A 20,611-nucleotide genomic window follows, 5' to 3' on the forward strand; every position below is an offset into this window, starting at 1 on the left:
GGGTGCTTTCACACCGGGCAGCTTTAGTCCGGACTTTCAGACTTTACTTGGAAAGTCTGGTTCGTTTGGACAGGTGAGAACTCTGGTGCGGACCAAACAACTGGACCATGGTCCGCTAGAAAAGATGGGACTTGGTCCGTTTACGAATAAGCCACGGTCCGGTTCGATTCAGGTGAGAACGTAAAGGGACTTAAAGTAGGAACAGATACAGGAAACAAACCAAAACACTGTGCAGTGTGGGTTCCCAGCTAGAAATGGTTTGTTCTGAGAACGTTCTGTGAACGTTACATACAATGTTTTTAATAGCAGGAGAGCTGCAGTGAGAATGATCAAATCACATTTCAGGAACGTTTTATAAATGACGTTCTGATAGTTCAGGCCGTTCTAACATCCTGAAAAGATCCTCAGAATGTTGCAGTTCAAACGTTTTGTCTTAGTTTAAGTTTTAACGTTAGAAGAACTTTATTTGAAATGATAAACATCCTTTAAACTTTCTTTGAATATTAGATTAAAACATTTTCTTTCAAGTGTAATTAGAAGTTGTAGGTAATGTTAGCCAGTGTTATGGGAATGTTCCCTGCTAGCTGGGTTGTTAACGGGTGCTGACACTGGCAGAGATAGACATGCAGCCAGGCAGCAAGATGAGCAGAGGGCAGACGAGGAAATAGAAATATGGGCTGACCGCAAATGTCACAAATGCTTGTGGAAACGCACAAGAACACAGAGGTGTTAAAACTGTTTAGTGAAAAACTAAAGGAGCTGATCGTCCACTATCATGTTGAGTGTGATTGAGGAGTCTGCTCTCCCTCTCTGTTTACTTCAGGGAGTTTGCCCATGTGGAAATTCTGACCAATCAGAGAGCAGTTTCCTCGCGCATCAACACTTTTGGTCCACTGGTTAAAGCTGCCGTGTGAACACAAACCAAACTTGAGGCAAAATGTAACATTGTTACAATTTGGTCTTTAAATCAGACCAAACAAACAGACTTTAACAATTTTTAAACTAAATTTGTAATTTTTTTGAGATATTTTGAAATAGACACTGTGCATAGAAGCAATGCACATGATTATATAACTTTAGCAGCATTAATATGAATTTGAAATCTCACTCACCCTGTGCTGTTGAAGTAGTTTTGACCTTGGCTGCAGCTTCTGGAGACAGTGGATGGATTGAACCAGAAGGACGGCCGGCAGTTCCCGTCGCCGCGCCGCTCGTACCCATAATCACTGTTGGACGACAAAGCATATCCACACAGCACCTGATCAATATCAGCATGTGAAGAGGGACATATTGCCATAGTGTTTCACATCCCTATCTTTTTATTACCGGTGACCAGGGGCCTGCCCAGCACAGAGACGCATCATTATTATATATTGATTAAGGCTTCTGCTGACAAATGCAAGACAGTGTGTATGGAATCACACTCTGGAGGGGGGGGTTGTTACCTCCGAGGATGACTAACTCTCACTCGCTTGCTAGCGTTTCCAATCACAACATGATTTACATCTAACACAGCAAGGTAAGCAAGTGTCCACTCTAATAATGCTCCTGACTTTGATTTATCAATTAATCACCAAGCCACATCAAATAAACAAAACCAACAAGCCAGTGACTGACTAGTCCAGCTTGATTCTGTGGTCACTGCAGTGTGAATGGTTCATTAACGAGCTGTCAAGGCACATTGGTTGCAGGTGGATGTAGACAAAGAGGTTAAAGGTTAGAATGGCTTTGGAGAACTTGTGTATCGCCGTGCTAAAGCTAAGTTGACTTTAATAGGTGATATGTTGTTGTTACTGGGAAACCATTAATGTTGGGAGGAATCTGTTTTAAACACAAAAACAGCAGCTATGTTATATGATGCCTGTTTTACGCAAAAGCTTTCTTTTGCCACAAAAAAGAAACTTTTCATTATTTAAGTTTGAGTAAGGAAAACATTTTTCTATAAATAACCTTTTCATTCATTGAACTGCTTTTCAACAGCATGAATGTTGTAAAAGAATAGGGCAGCTTTTGTGTCAGTATGGTACATATGAAGCTGGATGGCAGGTGATTAGCTTAGCTTAGCAAAAAGACGAGAAGTAAAGGGGCTAAGTAGAACAATTAACTTAAATATAAGAGCTTTCACATTTTCGTAATTACACTAGAAACAAGAACTCGTTTTAGCAGCTGGGGGTGGCTTTTTTGTCATTGTTTTCAATGCGAGGGACACTTTTTGCTTTTGCGGCGGGCCTTCTGTCAGTTTACAATATAACGCTTAGGTTAATAACAGCTAATGATTTGGTGGTTGCCTTAACAACATTAGGAAAAAAAAGGCGCAGCGAGCTGCTCTTTTAACAAGGCTTCAACAAAAAAGGCAGTGTGTTGCGCCTCGTGTTTTACAGCCTGCAAAACGCACTCAGCCTGATCGGGCTCTAAGAAGCATTATTAGCTATTTAAGCTAGAAAGTTATAGGCTAGCTGTTTCTACCATTTTAAGTCAATGTGCAAAGCTAAGCTAACCGCGTCCTTGTAGGCTACATCTTCACATGGTCTGCGCAAAGGGGGCACAAATCTCTATTGTTTTCTGCAAGTAGTTAAATACTCAATATGTTTCTTACAATGAGAAACTGCAAAAACACGTTCAGGACAAAAGCCTTTGTTAATTTTAAGTAGCATCATTATGTAGTTACACATACGCACATCAGCAAATCACAAAGTTTCAAATGTCCTCATTTAGTTCAAAATATATCTGATGAAATAACTACCAAGTAGTACTGCAAGCTTTTAACTACTTGACTTGACACTGTCCAAAATTACAGTCGGTACTTTAAAGAGTTGAGCTTCGTAAAGCCCAATTATATTTAGCTGGTCTTATTGCGATATGGGCCTATAACAGACACATAGATATCGGTATCTGTTTTTACACATGCAAAATTGGATATGTACATTTTTTTTACTGTACATGTAATGCAGAGAACAATGCTTAGGGTGATTTAGAAATGATGTCATCATGTATTTTGCTGGCTCCATGGTTTACAATACTCTCAGCACTGTCTGCAGCACATGGGGCAGAGGGGCATCACAGTTGAGTGGACGGTGGTCACAGTAGAATTGGTTGACGATGTGTAATATGTTATATATTCTTTAATAAAGCTATTTGTTAAGAAGGACACCTCAGTACGTAATTTCTGTTTTTATTCCAAGTAAAAAAAAATTCACATCAGCAATAATCCATTATTATTCATTCTCTAGAACAGGTATCTGTATCAGTCTCAAACGCTCTGACTCTAGTCACGCTATGATTGATATCCACATTTAATCTTCAGTGAAACACTCTAATGATAGAATTGCACTGTTTGCAGGAAGGTCTCCAGCATTGTTTCACACAAGCCTGACAAGTGTGTGCTTAAGCTCATTATGTGTCAGACAGACTCTTCACACCTCAAATTACGTAAAAGGATCAAAGCTTTTTTTCTGCATAATGGTTTTTAATATTGTCATTTTTGAATTGTAAGCATGCGGCAGATAATTCCCTGCAGAGAAGAGACGGAGCAAGACAGGCAGAAATCAGACTCAGACACAGAAAGAAAATAAAACAAACTTTACACTCAGTCAATGGGAACCAATTAGCACTCACTCTCTGACCTTCTACAAACACTATTTACATAACCGCTGTATGTTGGGGATGGCTTTTTTTCTGCTCCCTGTCATTACAAGATAAAAAATATAACCATTTAGGATTTGCATACAAATTGAAACTATTTACACCCCCGCATCCCCACCCCCCAACCCCTCCCACATCGTCTCAGCAGAATTATGAGCATAGCGAGCTCACAGAACGACGCCGCAGAGAAAGACATTGTGAGAAAATTGCATACAACGATCCCAAACTTATCAGATTATTGGAAAAACATACAGTGAATGGAGTCAGTTGATGAGACACATGAAAAGCATATGCTATGGATTCCACTTAAAGGGCTTTAAATTGGCAAACAAGGATGAAGAGCGGAAAAAGTGTTTACAGAGAACTCTGTTACGCATGCTGCATGCGTCTGCACTGTTAAATCATTCGGCATGACACACCCTGCGAAGGAATAAATCACCCTTTTTTTTTTTTTTTTTTTTTTTTACATGTGACCATCTTCAGTTTGTAATTTTGTCCTGCTGGAAAACAAACCAGTTCATTGCTCTGCTGTGAAAAAAAAATACCCACCTGAGTATTTATACTCGAGCAAACATCCATAAAGCTAATTCTCCAAACATGTCGGTTGCCTCTCTGCGGGTTTAGTAACAAATGTGGTTATTATAAAACAATTAGGCTAAGGAAGTGTCTGTAAACACTGTGGTCTTAAAGGACCAGCTTTAGCACTACAATTTCTTATATGTGCTTTTTGTTTGTTTTTAAAGTTACAGGGTTGAAGTAATGTGAGATTAAGGGCTGCGCAATTAATCTTATTTAATCCTGATCACGATTTTGGCCTCTGACAATTAAATAAACATGATTTGACAGTGATACTGATGTTTTTAAATACATGCTCTGCCCGTCTCATCTTGAATCAAGCGTTCCCTAAACAAACAGCCAAAAGGCCAAAAGGAATAACATCGCTCCCTATCCATGTCCAGCGTCAAGTCAGACATCCATAACAGTGATGCCCCCCCTTAACCATGATGATGATTTGTCCCCCCCAATATCACTGTAGACATACCAATTTCAATAATACTTCAACTTGTGTTCATTATAGACACTTAATAGAACGTTTTCAAGTTTCAAAAGATTTGGACACCCCTGCTCTTTGCCTCACAATGGTTTGATCCACTTCCTCCCACCACTCTCAGCCAACAGTAAGGAGAGCAGTGGGAGCCGGCCAATTCAGTGCGTGTGTGGTAATCTCTAATCAGAGCCTTGTTGGTGGCTGGCCTCCTAACCGACCGGTATCTACCGGACCCAATCACAGCAAGGATTTCGGTGTCTCATTTCGGTGCCACTTCTATCTAAACTTAAAGCTGTCGATCGTAATATTTGCCTTACGGTGCTCCGAAACTGACGTTATAGGCAACAAAAGCATCACCACACCTCATGTTATTAGTACTGTAAGTCTGTTTATATTGTTGGGTTCAAATTATTGTGCTTCATTGCACTGCTTGAGTCAATGAAAGCGCAAGAGGCAGCGGAGCTTGGTATCGATGGTTGTAAATACAAATACCTGCATACATACTGAACTGATAAGAAACTATAAATATTATTATGAGCAGTAGCGTAATGATTTAAACATTTCAGACAACCCTTCAGTTTACTACCTATCAATTGTCCATCCATCCATCCATCCATTATCATCTGTTTACCCGGGGCCGGGTAGCGGTGGCAGCAGGCTCAGCAAGATGACCCAGGCGTCCCTCTCCCCAGTATCGTTTTCCAGCTCCTCCTGGGGGATTCTGAGGAGTTCTCCTCCCAGTTGGACGTGACCGGAAAACCTCAAAAGGGAGGCGCCCAGGAGGCATCCTAACCAGATGCCCGAACCACCTCAACTGGCTCCTTTCTATGCGAAGGAGAAGCGGATCTACTCCGAGCTCCCCCCGGATCTCCGAGCTCCGTACCCTCTCTCTAAGGCTGAGCCCAGACACCCTCCGAAGGAAACTCATTTCGGCCACTTGTATCCGCAATCTCATTCTTTCGGTCACTACCATAATCTTGTGACCTTAGGTGAGGATTGGAACGTAGCAAAATGCAAAATGTCAAGGAGAAATAGAGAGGCAGAAGATGCACCAAATTCAGGTAAAGAACCTGATTTTAAGTCTTAGTTTGATGCAACATTTGTACATGAGCCCGAATACAGCACAAAGTGTTACTCAAAGTGTCGCTCTGTTTATTGAAATTTGAAAGTACAATTAAAAAATGTCCCTCAAATCAGTAAATTATCGTGATCTCACTATTGATCAATATAATCGTGATTATCTTGTGTTGTAAAGTTATGGTTAGATCAAGAGTTTGAGTCTAAGTGGACTGAAGAGGGTATTTATTGGAAGTAGGGGTGCAAGTGATCGCAAAACTCATTTTGCCCTCCAGTACATGAACTTTAAAACCTTTTTTACACTGCAAAAGTAATCTTGATGCATCTCGATGTATTGCATCCTCAATGTTCTACATTACGGCAGATTGATACTTTTTCAATTCATACAAGCAGTGTCATCATTTTAAAAAGCCTATATTTATGTAGAAAATGATTTCATAAATCCTTCCACAACAGTTACCATCAAAAGACTACAGCTGGCTGTGGGAAAAAGTTAGTAACGTGAAGCAACCGATTGTTATCACTCGCAACCGCAGGCTGGTACAAGCAAAATAAAGGCAGACCCGGTGATAAAGACCCCCAACGTGGGAGCCGTGTTGAATACAAAGCAGCCAGTGTACAGGGACATATATGCACTATATAGCCTGTTTCTGCTTAAAAGGCTGCGCACACCTTGTTTAAAAAACATTAAAGGGGACTGGCCTTCTTTAACATTTGTACAGAAGATTTGGAAAATATATGTACATGCACCACTTAATTGCTGCTATTACGGCTGGTGTAGCACTGCAGTTAAGTTAGTATCATGTTGGATAGTGGACAGGAGTGCTGTGCTGATATCAAATATCAAACCTAAAACTAACTTTATTACTTTGTGTTACAGCAACTTTGTTTGCATTTTCACTGCTACTCTGCCTTGAGATTTGAGGATATATTGTGTCAAAAAGCCTAAAAAAACAACAATAAGACTATATCACACAATGAGCATTACATTTTGCAATTAATCCAGCTCACATGCACGCAGAAGTGTGGGGGAAGATCCCTACGCCTCCAAAATTGCTTCAACTTTGACAAACAGGAGCTTTGACTTGAAGTAAATTACCTCCTGAGTCACATTTGCATTGTTCCTAACACCAACATTTGGCAGCTACCCAGGAGCAAACAATTAAAACACTAACATATTGAAATCCTTAAAAGATTAATGAAAAAACACTTCCTCTGAAAGGACATTGCTGTTAATGAAGCTCTCCTTCAGCACACAATGGGGAGAAACATAATCTCCCTTGACAATTATGAAGAAAGGAGTTATTGTACAAAGGCACACATCCTCTTACCATTCAAAGTCATGAGCTCGGCAAATACACGACTCAGCTGAGAGGATTCTGGAGTAGTCCTTTCCCAGCATGCAGTAGTTCCCAGGCCTGCGCTTCATGTAAATCTGTTTCTGTCCCATCACGCACGGCTCGCCCTGTTGACACAGTAACAACTGTGAGTGGTATTTTTCTTTTCACGGCACAAACTTAACAAGGTCAGTTTACTTTCTTGCCTGGTTGTGCAGGTGCCAGGTTTGATAGTCTTCCTCCGTGCATTTCCTGCTATAGATGGACTTGTAGTCTATCTTGATGAGCTGCCATTCAGAGCGGTGGCTGAAGTGTCCGAAAAAGCTGCAGAAATAATTGACAGTTACTGTAAATCAAAAGTCTTGGACAACTTATGACATGATTAAAAATGATGTGAAGTAACATAGTATATCTATAAATGTAACTATAAATTGGTCTTTTGGGTGCAATTTCTGCAGATTTAGCAACCATTTATTTAAAACAAACAAAAGGCAGGGCAGGTTACCAATCTAAGTGTTAATCATAAACTACTTATTGGATTAAAATTGTACGTAAAAATATGTGATAAACCCTAACATTGTTAGAAGATTAAGCCAGAGATTGCAAACATTTTTCCACCATGACCCTTCATAAAAAGTGAACCAGCTCCTAACGAGCAGTAGCACCAGAACTAGAACTAGATCCAGGTTCATGTTGGTCGAAAAAGGGTATAAGTTCACTTTATAATGCTCTCATGTTTCCGCTCTGATAATCATCTGAGCTTCAACAACAACAAATTATCCAACATGTCAAAATGAAGCAAAGATTGTTTGTCTGAACTTTTTTTCTGCTCTCCTTTTGCATGAATCATCTCACAACTCAAATTTACATTTTGCTGACAATGTGGATTTTGAATTCCTACTGAAGTTGTAAGGGGGCGTATTTCGATGGTGTCAGTATTAGTGATGCTGTGGGTGTTAAGACATAGTTGGGGGTGGTTTGGTCCATGTCAATCAAATCTCACAAAAACACACCCACACACTCTGGATGTGAAATCTTTGAGTGTAAAAGTCAAAAATCTAATATATCTATATGTATTAATAAAAAAATAATAATAAACCGTCGAGCTAAAGATGATTTTAATCTTTGAACGTAGCTTATTTCCACATGATTAATTAATTAACAGTTAATTTTATAAATAATTGTACAGATTTGAAGCCATGATTGCAGAGGCTTTAATGGCAGCAGTCCCATGAACAGGTGATTCCACACTTATCCAACCCTTCATCAGGTGACCTAATATCCACAAGGGCCCGACTAACAGCCTACACAACCCTCTACCTGCCACTCACAAATGTGGCTTAATAAAGGCTAAATACCACCGAGCTTTGAATGGACGCCTTGCTTTAAAGGTCCCTCATCGCTTTTCTGCTGAGAAAAAATACCCCGGAGGGCTGAATTGAAGAGAGAAAATTGCCATTCACCTTTCACTCAGCCCACACCACCCTCTTTAAAGGACAGACAAATCAACACCTTTTTACGTGTCATTCAGGCCTTTTTGGGATTTTCTGGACTTACGTCATGATTTGGTTCTCGGCCCCGGCCTCCACCAACACTCCATCCACGAACAGAGGCACGGAGGAGAAGCTGTGCTGGGTCCACTGCCTCCCTTCGTCAAAGCTGACCCTGTGTGTGTGTCAGAATGCATTTCCATCACAAGCCCAGCAACAGTGATGGCACGGAAACAGACACTCTCTATTAGAGCCCGGTCATGGAGGGGGGTTTAGGTGGGGATCAGGATGGCTGGTTTGTCTCAAAAGACGGGTCTCAGAGTCTCAGTGCAATTAGCTAATGTAGCTTTGAGTAAATATGAAAAAGCCAAATATTAAAGGGATATTTAAAAGGCAGTCTGTGTGGTTATCAAAGCAAAGATGCCCAAAACTGCTTCAGATGTCAGAAAAGAAAAGAGCGACATCTTTGGTCCTGGGTGAAGTCTACACAGGGGTGAAAAAAACAAGACCAGAATAGAACTGTTTCATGTCTAAGTACAAAACTGCAGAGCGAGGAGGCGGCAGCAAAGGAAAAATTGGACAGCTTTCATCATCGGGGCCCGGGCTCTATTGATTCTGACAACTTATCAACATCGGTGCTGAAGTGAGAACAACTATGAGTACCTGAGTGTGACACGGCCTGTGCGAGGAAGAAAGAAAAGCCTCCCGTGTTGACTCCAAAAACCCCCCACTGCCTTCATTTGGCTAAAAGCACTGACAACAGTAAAAGCGTTGACATGCAGCTATTATGAGATTCAGGCTGGGGAAGTGTTTAACTGAACACTGGCTTAGAGAGCTACACTGTTCCATAGCTGCTGTACAGTGTCTGTGGAGATACGCAGGCTTCTTTCTATCTGTCATTTCTTTTCACTTCCTCTACCATCACACTTAAATTGGTTGTGAGACAAAAACCCAGCAGGCTACACTTCACTGGCTCTAAAACTAATTTCAGAATTGTTGCAAAAGCGACTGGAGAACAGATCTGGTCTCACTTGGATTAGCCCGCACTGAGGCAAAACAAGGCCCCCGTTTGGCAGGGGGAAGCCAATGTGTTAATGAAAACACTAAAAGGGAGGAGGGGGGGCTCAGACTGCAGGCTGTTAATGATAAGTGGCTTGGGAAAAAAAGTCTCAAATTTATCTTTGCAAAGGCCACAGTCAAAGTGCATCGCTAAATGGATCAAGTTTCACATATTATATAGGCCTACGTGCTAATATTTTTGGACTTTAAGCTAAGAATAGCTGAGTAAAATTGAAAAAGGCAATTTAAAAAAGTAAGAGTGTCCAGAAAAGTTCCTTAAATGGACGTACCACAAGTGTCTGGTTGGCACAGATGGCTGCTTGACAGCGATGAGAGCCCCTCCTTTGTCCAGAAACCACACGTTGTGCTCCTCTTCGAAAATCTGAACAGACACATTCAGAAAGTAATTTTACAGTACGAAAAAAAGTCAAGGGCAAAATAGACTTTCAAGATAAACAGAGATGAGCAATGGACCATTTTCACTCATGGAATTTACTCACCATTAAAGAAATAATCTCGAAGATTTCCATTAAAATAAATGTCTGTTAAGTCACTATCTACTGCCGGATGAGGTAAGACAATGGTGATTGAGCCTGTGGCCCACTGATGAAAGCCTTTGCATTTGCAGTATTACAGACAGGGTGACTGTGGCGACTTTCATGGGAAAAAACACAAGTGGTGCCCAGTTAGTGAATTGGTCGGCCAGGGAGGGTAGGCGGAGCTAAGCGGCTGCTTTTCAGGTCTCTGAAAGTGTTGCGAGTAAACAGTAATCTACTGTTGCTGAACAAACAAAGAAAAGGTCGATGACGACAGATACATCTTCAAAAATTAGTGAAAATCCAAAGAAAAAGAAACAAATTGGACGCCCAGATGAAGACAAACTAAAAAGGAAAGCAACCGTCAGCGAGGGGGGGGTGGCGGCGACTACACCGGTAGCAAAAAAAATTAAATATGGCAGTCTACCAGAAAATGACCTTCTCAATTGTTTTATTACTTTTGGTAATTTGCCTAATATGGTTAGTGTCCGAATACCTGAGGCTTTCAAGTCTCCTTCAATACAGCATGATGTTCGTTTTGTTAATTACGCCCTCATTTAGAGTGAAAGTGACGATAAAGCAAGTTGACTGAGACTGAGAACCGTCGCAGACATGTTGCTCGGGTGTGGTTAATGATGACTTACAAGTCGCTACCATAGCAACCTATAGCTGAACAATATATAGAGTGATGCATAAAGTCCTAGTTGTACTATCAGCACTATGGAAGGCCTCTTGCTCAAGCTTTTTTGGTCAGAACTAACTGTTGTATAATAAAATATACATTTGTAAAGTTGTTAGCTGTTAAATCAACGTTTTCAATGTTTACAACTTTAGTCTGATCTAAGTGGCTAAACAACAGCAGTGTTTATGACTTATAAACAGGTGAAAAAAAGCATTTGCCAGAAATCTCACTTAGAACACACATAGTTCATCATGGTTTTTTGAATGTCAGCAGGAGGGGAACGGAACATTTTGCAGGGTGAAAAAGAAAAGCTTCTCCGGGGAAATTTTTAAATATTACTTGTTTATCTGTGAAAACAAGCAAAAAAAAAGGTGCAAAGTAGCAAAGTGTGGGCTTTATAACGAGACAAATTTACATTTTTTAAGTTGTTAAGCTGTGACGTCAATGTTTTCGTCCCGTTTTACACTTTTATTATGATCAAAATTGTTTTCCTCTTCTCTGTTTATGACTTAGAAACAGGTGATTTTTTTCCCCCTTGCCAGCATACATAACAGAAAAAAGCTGCCAAGTAGCAAAGTGTGGGCTGTATAACAAGACAGCCTAATACAATATACATTGTGAAAGCCGGTAGCTGTTATGTCAATCCTTCAAACTGTTGCACAAATCTGTCAGTTGGTGTAAATCTCGGTGTGGAGCTCACCTGTCTCCAGCTATTGCCAGCATCAGATGATATGAACATGCCAACATTGTTGTAGGACAGCTCGGCTCCAATGTTTCCTGCAGTGAAAAAAAAATGCCGACAGAATAAGTGACACAACAAAACTGTGTGAGATCCCACAGATAAAGGGCCATATGTGTTTTTAATACATGCTGCCAATCACGCCATGACTGTGATTTATTAATCTATTCCTCTGGCTTCATTCCCAGATCAGCTCGCCGTCTCGCGACTCACTGGAACAGTACAGAGAAGCGCCTAGGTTAATTTCTATGGATGCCTGCATCGTTCAGGCATCATAATGTGAGATGTGGAGGAGTGCGGTCGCTCCGTCGCTCTGACAACACAATGCCTCCGAAGCTTTTTTTCCTGTGTGTGTGCATGGACTGAACTAGCTCCGTCTTTTGTTGATCCTCCTCTCCACGATCTTGGCCTCGGCTCAGTAAATAGGCATGTGTTTGATCTGGATGGTGTTTGTCATGTTGGTGAGATGATCTCTGCACCAGCTGACGTCTTAAAAGGCGCAGCGGGCAAAGTGAATCACAGTGCCAAAGCAAAGGCTCGGCCAGTAATACACACACACATACACACAGTCACACACATACAAAGACAAACTGTGCAAGTATGGCAGCGGAGATGTATGTTTATTCAGCATTCTCACACACCAAAGACAAAACAGACAGATCCAAAGACAAACACACACACATGGAAACACACAGAAACTCACACAGCAGACTTTTTATGCTGGAACTCAACTGGTGCTATCACGTCTTAACTCATCTCTCTTTCTTTGCTTCAACTCTTTGAAATGCGTGTACACTAGCAGGAAGACGGACACAGCACTACACAAACTGTTGATGTTCTCACATATGCTGTATACTGTATGATTGGCATAAAAACAGGCGGACATGTTACACACAACAAGTTTGCCTGTGGAAAAATAGGAGATCCTGCAGAGCAATGAGAAGCTCGCTGCATTACCTCGTCTATAGGGCTTACTGGGAGGACAACTGTACAACTATTCATCCAACATTTCCTAATGTGGCATACAAAGATTTATTTCAAAGTAAAGGGTACAAAGTGTTGCTGAAGTAGAAATGTTTCACTGATGTACCACTATTTATCAAAGTGGTTATACTGTGCACATCTTGTGTTGAGTCTTTTGTCTCACCTGTGGCGACGATTATCCCCGGTGCAGAGCTCTTGGTAGAGATTGTTCCTGACAGGTACGGGTTCTCTGACATTTGCAGCTGGAGGTGGAGTGAACAGAAAGGCTGCAGAAGCAGAGACGACATAGGTTAACACATACGTGAATATTGATGTTAAAACTATTATTCATTGAAGACCCGACTCCAGTGTTTTTTATGCGTTTCCATGATATTCTGTACGCTTTCAAGAGATTTCCTGACAATGTTGATCTGCCACACTGTTTGCCAAATATTTATTTGACATATTACCTTTTTGTGCTCAGAGTAAAAACATGTAAGCTGTTGCTTAAACTGAATTAGGACGTATGATTACAGTAGATGCTACAAGTCATACATCATCCTCCAAGTTTGAGCACTGTGGACCTTTTCCCTCGGATTTCGTCCCTCTGCTTTTCCTGAACCTTAAGTTTATGGAGTTTCCGGACAGACAGATTGGTTGCCATAAGTTAGTTAGCTCGGTAAGTGCACAGACTGTAAGCTTAGAGAATCAGGGGAGTTTTAGTGTGCACACCACTAGCACAGGAGCTTTGGACGCTAGGAGGAGGAGGCGTTCAGGCCCATGGAGGGGGTGACCCAGTGGGAAAGGCTTGCTGGGAGCTGGGAGGGTAATGAGTGCTGGACCCAGGCGAGGGGAAATGTAACCGGATTTAGCAGCCTCCCAATGTGGAATACAAAACCAATTTGTTTTACAGCAGCCCAGACCAGGACTTTGACCACAGAAACAATGAGAGTTACAGTGGTGTCATTCCTGGGATGAAAGGAGCCAAACCCAACAAGAATCACATTAGCACTGTCTGTTTATTTTCTGTTTCCAAAAGAGTCTCAATCATAAATCACTGACTGAAGTTAGAATTCAAGCTTGGATATATTAAATCAATATACATATTGATAGATTGATATACTGCATTACATCTGCACTACATGTGATGCAAAGACTTATTCTCACTGAAATTGTAAAGTTTTCCCTTTAGGTAAAAAATGACGGTAATTATCGGGTCAGAATAAAATTAGAGGATGAAAACAAAACCATCAAAAACAAGCTTTAATCATTCGTCTCACAAAGAGCACCAACTGTGCCTTCATAAGTTTTGCTAATTGGATTTAATCTGTCATTAATACAAAGAGCGATGAAATTTGCATTAAAGTATGACGCCAAGTCTCCAGGGCATGCACAAAACAGAAGACAATTACATTTGTTCAGAGAGCAGAAAAAAGCGTGTCTGCTTTCATCTTTGCAGCAGACAGCGTGTCACTGGTGTAAGGACATCAAGGGCAGCGGGACTGAACAGGGTAATCAAAAGGAATCTACGGCAGTAATTAAAATGTCACATGAATGCGCAATCACAGGGAACCTGTAAGCCACACCGCACGGCCCCGAGATCACCTCTTAAACAGCACGAAGTCCCCCCTCGTGTCTCAAACATGATTCCTTCTAACAGTCATCAGCTTAGTTTGAGTAGCAGGGAGGCTGCCTAATGAGGAAGGAGAAACTGGCAACACATCCACTATATCTGCATCTGCCGGGGCAGCACCTTATCTGCCTTCTTATGAAAGCATAATTAGCAAATTCATCTTTATCATACACTAATATCAGGTTTACATAAATAACAGAAAGCCTATATAAGTTTATTTCCATACAATAGGGACAATTACATGAATTCAGTTGTGTTGCCATGACATTCTTCTGCTGCTCTTATGTAAAGAACATTTGTCAAGCTACTGAAGATACAAATACACCCTGTACAGAGGCTACAGCCCTTGATGCACTGATCGCAGGCTCGACTCCCGGTCTGCCGATCATTTGGTGCACGTCATCCCACACTCTCTACTCCCCACATTTCCTGTCTCTCTTCAGCTGTCCTATCAAATAAAGGCAAAAGCCAAAAAAATAAAAATTCCATGTGAAACTAACAGTCAATGTTGACTTTTTTTATTTTTGAAATAGTTGACTTTTTAAGTTTTGCAACATCCATGAATAAAGTAATTCTCATATCTATGTTGGTACTTAATTAAACCCAAACCCTGCAGTTTGGTGCCTAAATGTATCCAGAGTGCAGCGTTTCACATCACAAACACGTGTTATTATTGTTGCATGTCTTCAACTTATGTGTATAATGTAAAACTGACATTATAAGGGGGCCTAGATGATCATATTTTGAAGTGTCATATTTAATGAGTTGGGACAGAGAATGTGTTGGTTTTTACTGTGAAACAACAACAGTCTGTTTTTTTCCCTTCTGAAGATGATATAAAGAATATTAGAATATTATATTCATATATATTATATAATATATTCTTCTGTCAGAAAGACAGTTTTAAACATTACATGAATCACATGATTCATCACTGAATCTCAAGGCAAGCCATTATGAAGGGGAGAGCTGACAATAACAGAATTTTTACTGGGAAAAAAAACAACAAAAAATCTAACTGTCAACATCCGCGATAAATCAGTCATTGTTATTTATAGCTAAAAGTGATATCTAAAATACTAATGAAGCTATTAGTCATACATTTTAAATAATTTATAAATAGTTTATAAATATGACAGTGAGACGAATTCTATATTGTCATTTTCTTTCACACAGTTTCACATTTTCATCCATTTTTTTCAAAACATTTTGAGCTACAGAAACACACAGTATCTTACCAGTATGCAGTGAATGTCGTTTCCATCCAGGTCGCTTGCAGGAGCCTGCAGGAGCCTCCAGTCGCGGCCTTTATTGTAGGTAATAAATGTCTTGACCTGGTTGTCTTGCCTCTTGTTAGCAATCAGCATGCCTTTAATTCCTGCCACCTGATGGACACAGACACATAGCGGGTTAAATGTTAGGTTCACCCTGGGAGCATTTTATATTATCTATCCCTCAACAGTTAAGCTCTCCATTGCAGATGAAGAAGCATACCCAGTGCCCTCATCAGAAAGGGCATTCTGGGGATCGAGGCAGCAATCTTCACGACACTGGCTCAGTTAAATGCAAATTGTGTGCTTATCCTCTCTTGCTGCGGCTGACAGTCTGTTAGACACCATCAGCAGAGTTGGCTGCATTTTCTTTTACCGTGCTAAGTGCTATCTGTAATTGTATCCTTGCGCGACTCAGCAATCCTGACAGTACAAAATGATGACCAGCCAGAAGTGACACCTTGTCTGTTTTCTTACAGTCTCTCTAAATCTCACAAGAAACGCATACAAACACGAACACACACACACACACACACACACTAAAAGAAACTTATACGAGTCTCTCCAAAATTCCTCCCTGCTAGCTGTCTCTCAGGTATTACACATATCCCTCAAACCAACCAAAGTGTGATATGCAATGGAAAGGACAGTCACTGTGAATGGTTGCCATAGTTAGGGGCTCCAGTTGGATGTGTTTCCCTCCCTGCGGGGGCTCGCCTGTGTAAGTGGCACTAATAGGCAGTGCATCTGACATTGTCATAGAAACATGGTGCTCAGGATGGATGCAGCTAACGAGGGTCCCTCCATCCTTATCCAACCAGACCTGTCAATCATTGTGGTAATTATTTATTGCCTCCGCCTCCTCTATCACTCACACACACACACCTGCGCACAAACAAGAACCAGCATACATTTCTCTCAATCCATCACTCACACCACCCACACTCTACTTTCTTCCCGTCTTCAAGTGAAGGACGCAGACATAGATCTGTTCTCCACAGCACAGATTACTCTCAGCGCTGCCGCATCAAAGGAATACTTAGACTTTTGGGGAAATTTGCTCATTTGCCGCCTCGTGCGATGATGATAAAAAGCAGTTCAGCAACTTGCTGCGTGCCAAGTGAGCAGATAGAAAAAAGAAAAAGAATAGATTGTGCTGCAGCATGTGATCAAAGACAGTGAACACGCAGTGAAGCATAAGTCATAACTTTGACCATGACGTACAACTGTGCAAAAGTATTTCTTTCATATGTATTTTATTACACAGCTTAGAACGACTCTGATCTGGCAGTGATGAAATTCTAATGTCTGTAATTTCTGTTTAACATGCAGCTGCTATTGACACAGCTTAGATTAAAACTCCAGTAAATTTAATGTCAGCATTTTAACTGTAATAAAAAGAAATAAAAACAGAAGTGAGAGAGAGAGAGAGGGAGAGAGAGAGAGACACAGAGAGAGAGAGGAATACATGGTAAATGACTTTATTGCCATTGTTAGGCCAGGTACTGGAGAGAGAGAGAGAGAAGAGGAAAACAACACAGAAAAGGCAAGAGAGATAGCAAGAGCAGCATCAGTGTTTGAAAACAGTTTGATAGAAAGGAGTTTGACAGTGACGAGACAGCTCTCCTGTGCTGTGGTCATTCATGCATGCTTTTCACTGTTTCTCACGTAATTGTCAATGAAACTGTTTCGTTTCATGTGAATGATAAAACCGAGAGTTAACTCTTGCTACGGCTGTCAACGGTTGTTCTAAAACCGAATTGTAGTAAAAAACAGACATTCACATATTAATATTCGATATGAAAACAATCAGCCCTTCCGCTGCTGTCTCGGGGATGTCCTCTTGTGCTCTCTCTTGGTTACGGAGCGTCTTTGAATGAACACAACGTCAATTTATAAGCTTATAATTAACTTTAGTTTAGCTGAAACCAGCGACTACAACAACCATGGGATGTGTGGTAATGATGGTGGAGAATTGTGTGTTGATTTTTTTAACACGTTTAAATAAAAATACATGTCACAGCACAGCTCGCTCAGAGTGCTGAATGTCCGTCCTACCGTGCCCTAATCATTGTACTTTTTGCAAGGTGAAGGAAGCCTATGTCGATCTTTTAAAAGACGTGCATGTTTAAATAGCTTGCATGTTAGTTTGCCTCTCGTTGTATAGGTATGTCATGTGGTAGACATATTGCACAAAATTCGAATAGTTCAAACCTGTGTTTATTTAGAAGAAATAACTCTTGCTATGGACACAGTTCCAAACGTAGAACCTTTCGTTGTTTAACAGAATAAATAAAATCGATTTAAAATCATTAAATAAATATTTCTTTTTAAATGAGTGATTTCTTTCGTAAGTAAAGCTCGAGCGTAAGTTCAGTCAACAATATTGTGCATGTTGGTTCTGTTGTCCATATCTCATACCATTCTACTCTCACTCCCCTCACGCATGCACGCATGCATTCATGCACTCATCAGCTGTTCTCATTACCTGGTCACATCTGTCCAATAGTACTGCAGCACACTCTCAGTGTTAGCCTATCATATTGTTGCTGTCTTTTTAAATATGGCTGTTCTCTGCAATCAATCAGTCAATCAATCAAACTTTATTTGTATGACACTTTCCATACATTTAAAATGCAGCACAAAGTGCTTTACATAGACAGAAAATAAAAACAAATCAGCCCCCCCCCAACAATTCATGCACAAGGGTAAATAAAAACAGGAACTGAGGACACGCTATCATGAATTCCTAATGCGTAAACGCTGGAGGTACGATAAAAATGTTGACTCAAATAAGCTGAATAAAATGGTGAATAAATAAATAATAATAAAGAAAAACTAGAGTAAAGTTATAAAGCACTAAAATAAGATAATAACACACTAAACGAATATAAAGAATTACTAAAACAGACTACATAAATAAATAAATAAATAAAGTTAAATAAAGTAAAATTCCATTAAAATCCAGACTAAATAGGTGGGTCTTTAGTTTGCTTTTGAAAATGTTGACGCTCTGTGCTGACCCTCCCCCTCCCCATCACCGCCCATTATTCATCATCAGCTTCATCATCTCATGTGCCTCAGATGACATCATCAGCCAACACCTCCACCATCGGTGTCCGGACTCCATGGGGGGATATATCTATCTGCTGCTCAGGGCCGACAGCCTTTGATCACCACATCTCCCCGTAGAGTCCAGGTGACATCTGACCATGATTCATAACCACATCATCTTTGTAAAATAAATGTTCTTCCTTACTTTGTTTACTGGTCTGTAATACGCAGCTACAGAGTCCAGCATTCAGAAGCACTTGCATTCTTTCCAAACAAACATCTCCATTTGCTGAGAGTGTAGCACTTTGTCCTATTATCATACAATAGGGATCACAGAGGGAGGGGGACATGGTTGGTCAGCATTTCCTGCACACGGAAGCTCTGTGCATGACCCCTTTTCTTTTCGCATTTCAGACAAATCTAAATCTACCTCATATACTCATAGATAAAAAGAAAATGCAACCGTTGTGGTTCACTGCATCATCTGACATTACTACAACTATATACATTTAATTTACTGTACCTGTGAGGAGATGCTCCCAAAACAGTTGTTCTCTACAGTTATTTTACGTCACTATAAAGCTGCAAACATTATTTCCAAATCAATTGATCTGTCACTTCTTTTCTACACTGTTATTATTACCCTGGTTTTATTGCATGGTCTTTTACTTTTAATATTCCACTTGAGTGCCTGGAGTTTGATTATTTATGCAACATCCTGCATATTATTTCCTCTTTTAAATGCGTGTCCTCCACGTAGCACACACAGGGGTGTAACCTGGGGACGGCTGTTTTTAGTATGAGTCTCACAGTCTATAAAACAAACATATTCAAAAATGAAGTGAGTCGTCTTAATGATAATGAAGTAAAGAAAAAGTCAGGTGCTCTTTAAGAGTTTTAATAGTTTAAATAGTTTCATTCCACTCAGGGAGTCTTTAAACACGTCACTTTATCCATTATTTAATAAAGAACTTTTATATCTCTAATCAGAGGTGCCTCGAATTCCCTTTCAGACTGCATTACCATTAACTTCTACTATGAGTGAGCAAGGGCGTCTTCTTATATTAATGATAAAAAAACTAATTTAAGAAGCTGGAACCACAGAGTGTTTGGTATTCCTGTTTGATAAATGATCTAAATGATTAATCCATTTTAAGAATTGTAATTTTGACAGTCTAATGCTTTAATGAACAGCGTGGGCACCACATGGAACACAGCAAAGACCTAAAAGCATCTCACAAAGTAGTTATGGCACACATGTACACAACAAGGGTTGTATTTTTACACATGATCCGTCCGTCTGTCAAATCAAAGTCCAATATGCTCCTTTTAGCGACGCTTCCTGTTGCCAGATATCTGGCTCCTTAAAGCTTGGTTAGGCAGTTAATACTATCTAAATAAAACAGAATCTATGGCTGTCAAAGAACTATAATAATTCTGTCCACCAGCACACACTCTGTCCATGCATTGCACATTACTGTGGTCTTCCTCATGCTTAAGCTAGTTGGCTAAGAGGGAGCTTAACACCAACTGTTCAGCCGACTGTAAGCACATGTTTAGTCATGAGGCTGCTGATACTGCTGTTGGTTCAGTCGTAGTCTTTAAATTAATAATCTCAAAGATTTTCTTGTGAATAAATGTCGGTTAAGTCACTATCTATCTCCGAATGAGGTAACACAATTCTTATTGAGCCGACGGCCCACTGATGAAAGCCTTTGCATTTACAGTATATAGTATTATTACACACTGGGTGTCTGTGGCGACATTTGCAGAAAAAAAATCCCAAGCGGCGCCCAGTTAGTGACGCGTTTTCCATCACCCAGCAGGTGTTGGTCTGCCAGAGAGGGTAGGCGGAACTAAGCGCCTGCTTTTCCGGTCTTCTCAAGCATTGTGAGTAAACAGTAATCTACTATGGCTGAACAAACAAAGAAAAGAGCGACTACAGATATAACTTCAAAAATGAGTGAAAATCCAAAGAAACAGAAACAAATTGGACGCTCAGATGAAGCAAACAGTGTAAAAAGGAAAGCGACCGTCAGCGAGGAAAATCAAGAGTTTCAACCGTGGACGTCTGGTTAAC

General features: G+C 40.4%; 1 protein-coding gene across 1 annotated transcript in view; it reads right to left on the reverse strand.

The window, feature by feature from the left end:
• Positions 1-20,611, reverse strand: part of sorcs3a (sortilin related VPS10 domain containing receptor 3a) — a 249,982-nt gene that overhangs the window by 40,775 nt on the left and 188,596 nt on the right. Inside the window, exons 10-17 of the mRNA XM_069676841.1 lie at positions 15,445-15,591; positions 12,758-12,860; positions 11,572-11,648; positions 9,944-10,035; positions 8,662-8,769; positions 7,311-7,428; positions 7,099-7,232; positions 1,113-1,226 (exon numbers count right to left, since the gene is read on the reverse strand). Of these exons, the coding sequence (XP_069532942.1) occupies positions 1,113-1,226; positions 7,099-7,232; positions 7,311-7,428; positions 8,662-8,769; positions 9,944-10,035; positions 11,572-11,648; positions 12,758-12,860; positions 15,445-15,591 (893 nt within the window). The remainder of the gene's footprint in view (positions 1-1,112; positions 1,227-7,098; positions 7,233-7,310; positions 7,429-8,661; positions 8,770-9,943; positions 10,036-11,571; positions 11,649-12,757; positions 12,861-15,444; positions 15,592-20,611) is intronic.

This window comes from Semicossyphus pulcher, unplaced genomic scaffold (assembly GCF_022749685.1).
Source record: "Semicossyphus pulcher isolate SPU_LCO1_2020_fin unplaced genomic scaffold, fSemPul1.0.p SCAF_27, whole genome shotgun sequence".
Lineage (NCBI taxonomy): Eukaryota > Metazoa > Chordata > Actinopteri > Labriformes > Labridae > Semicossyphus > Semicossyphus pulcher.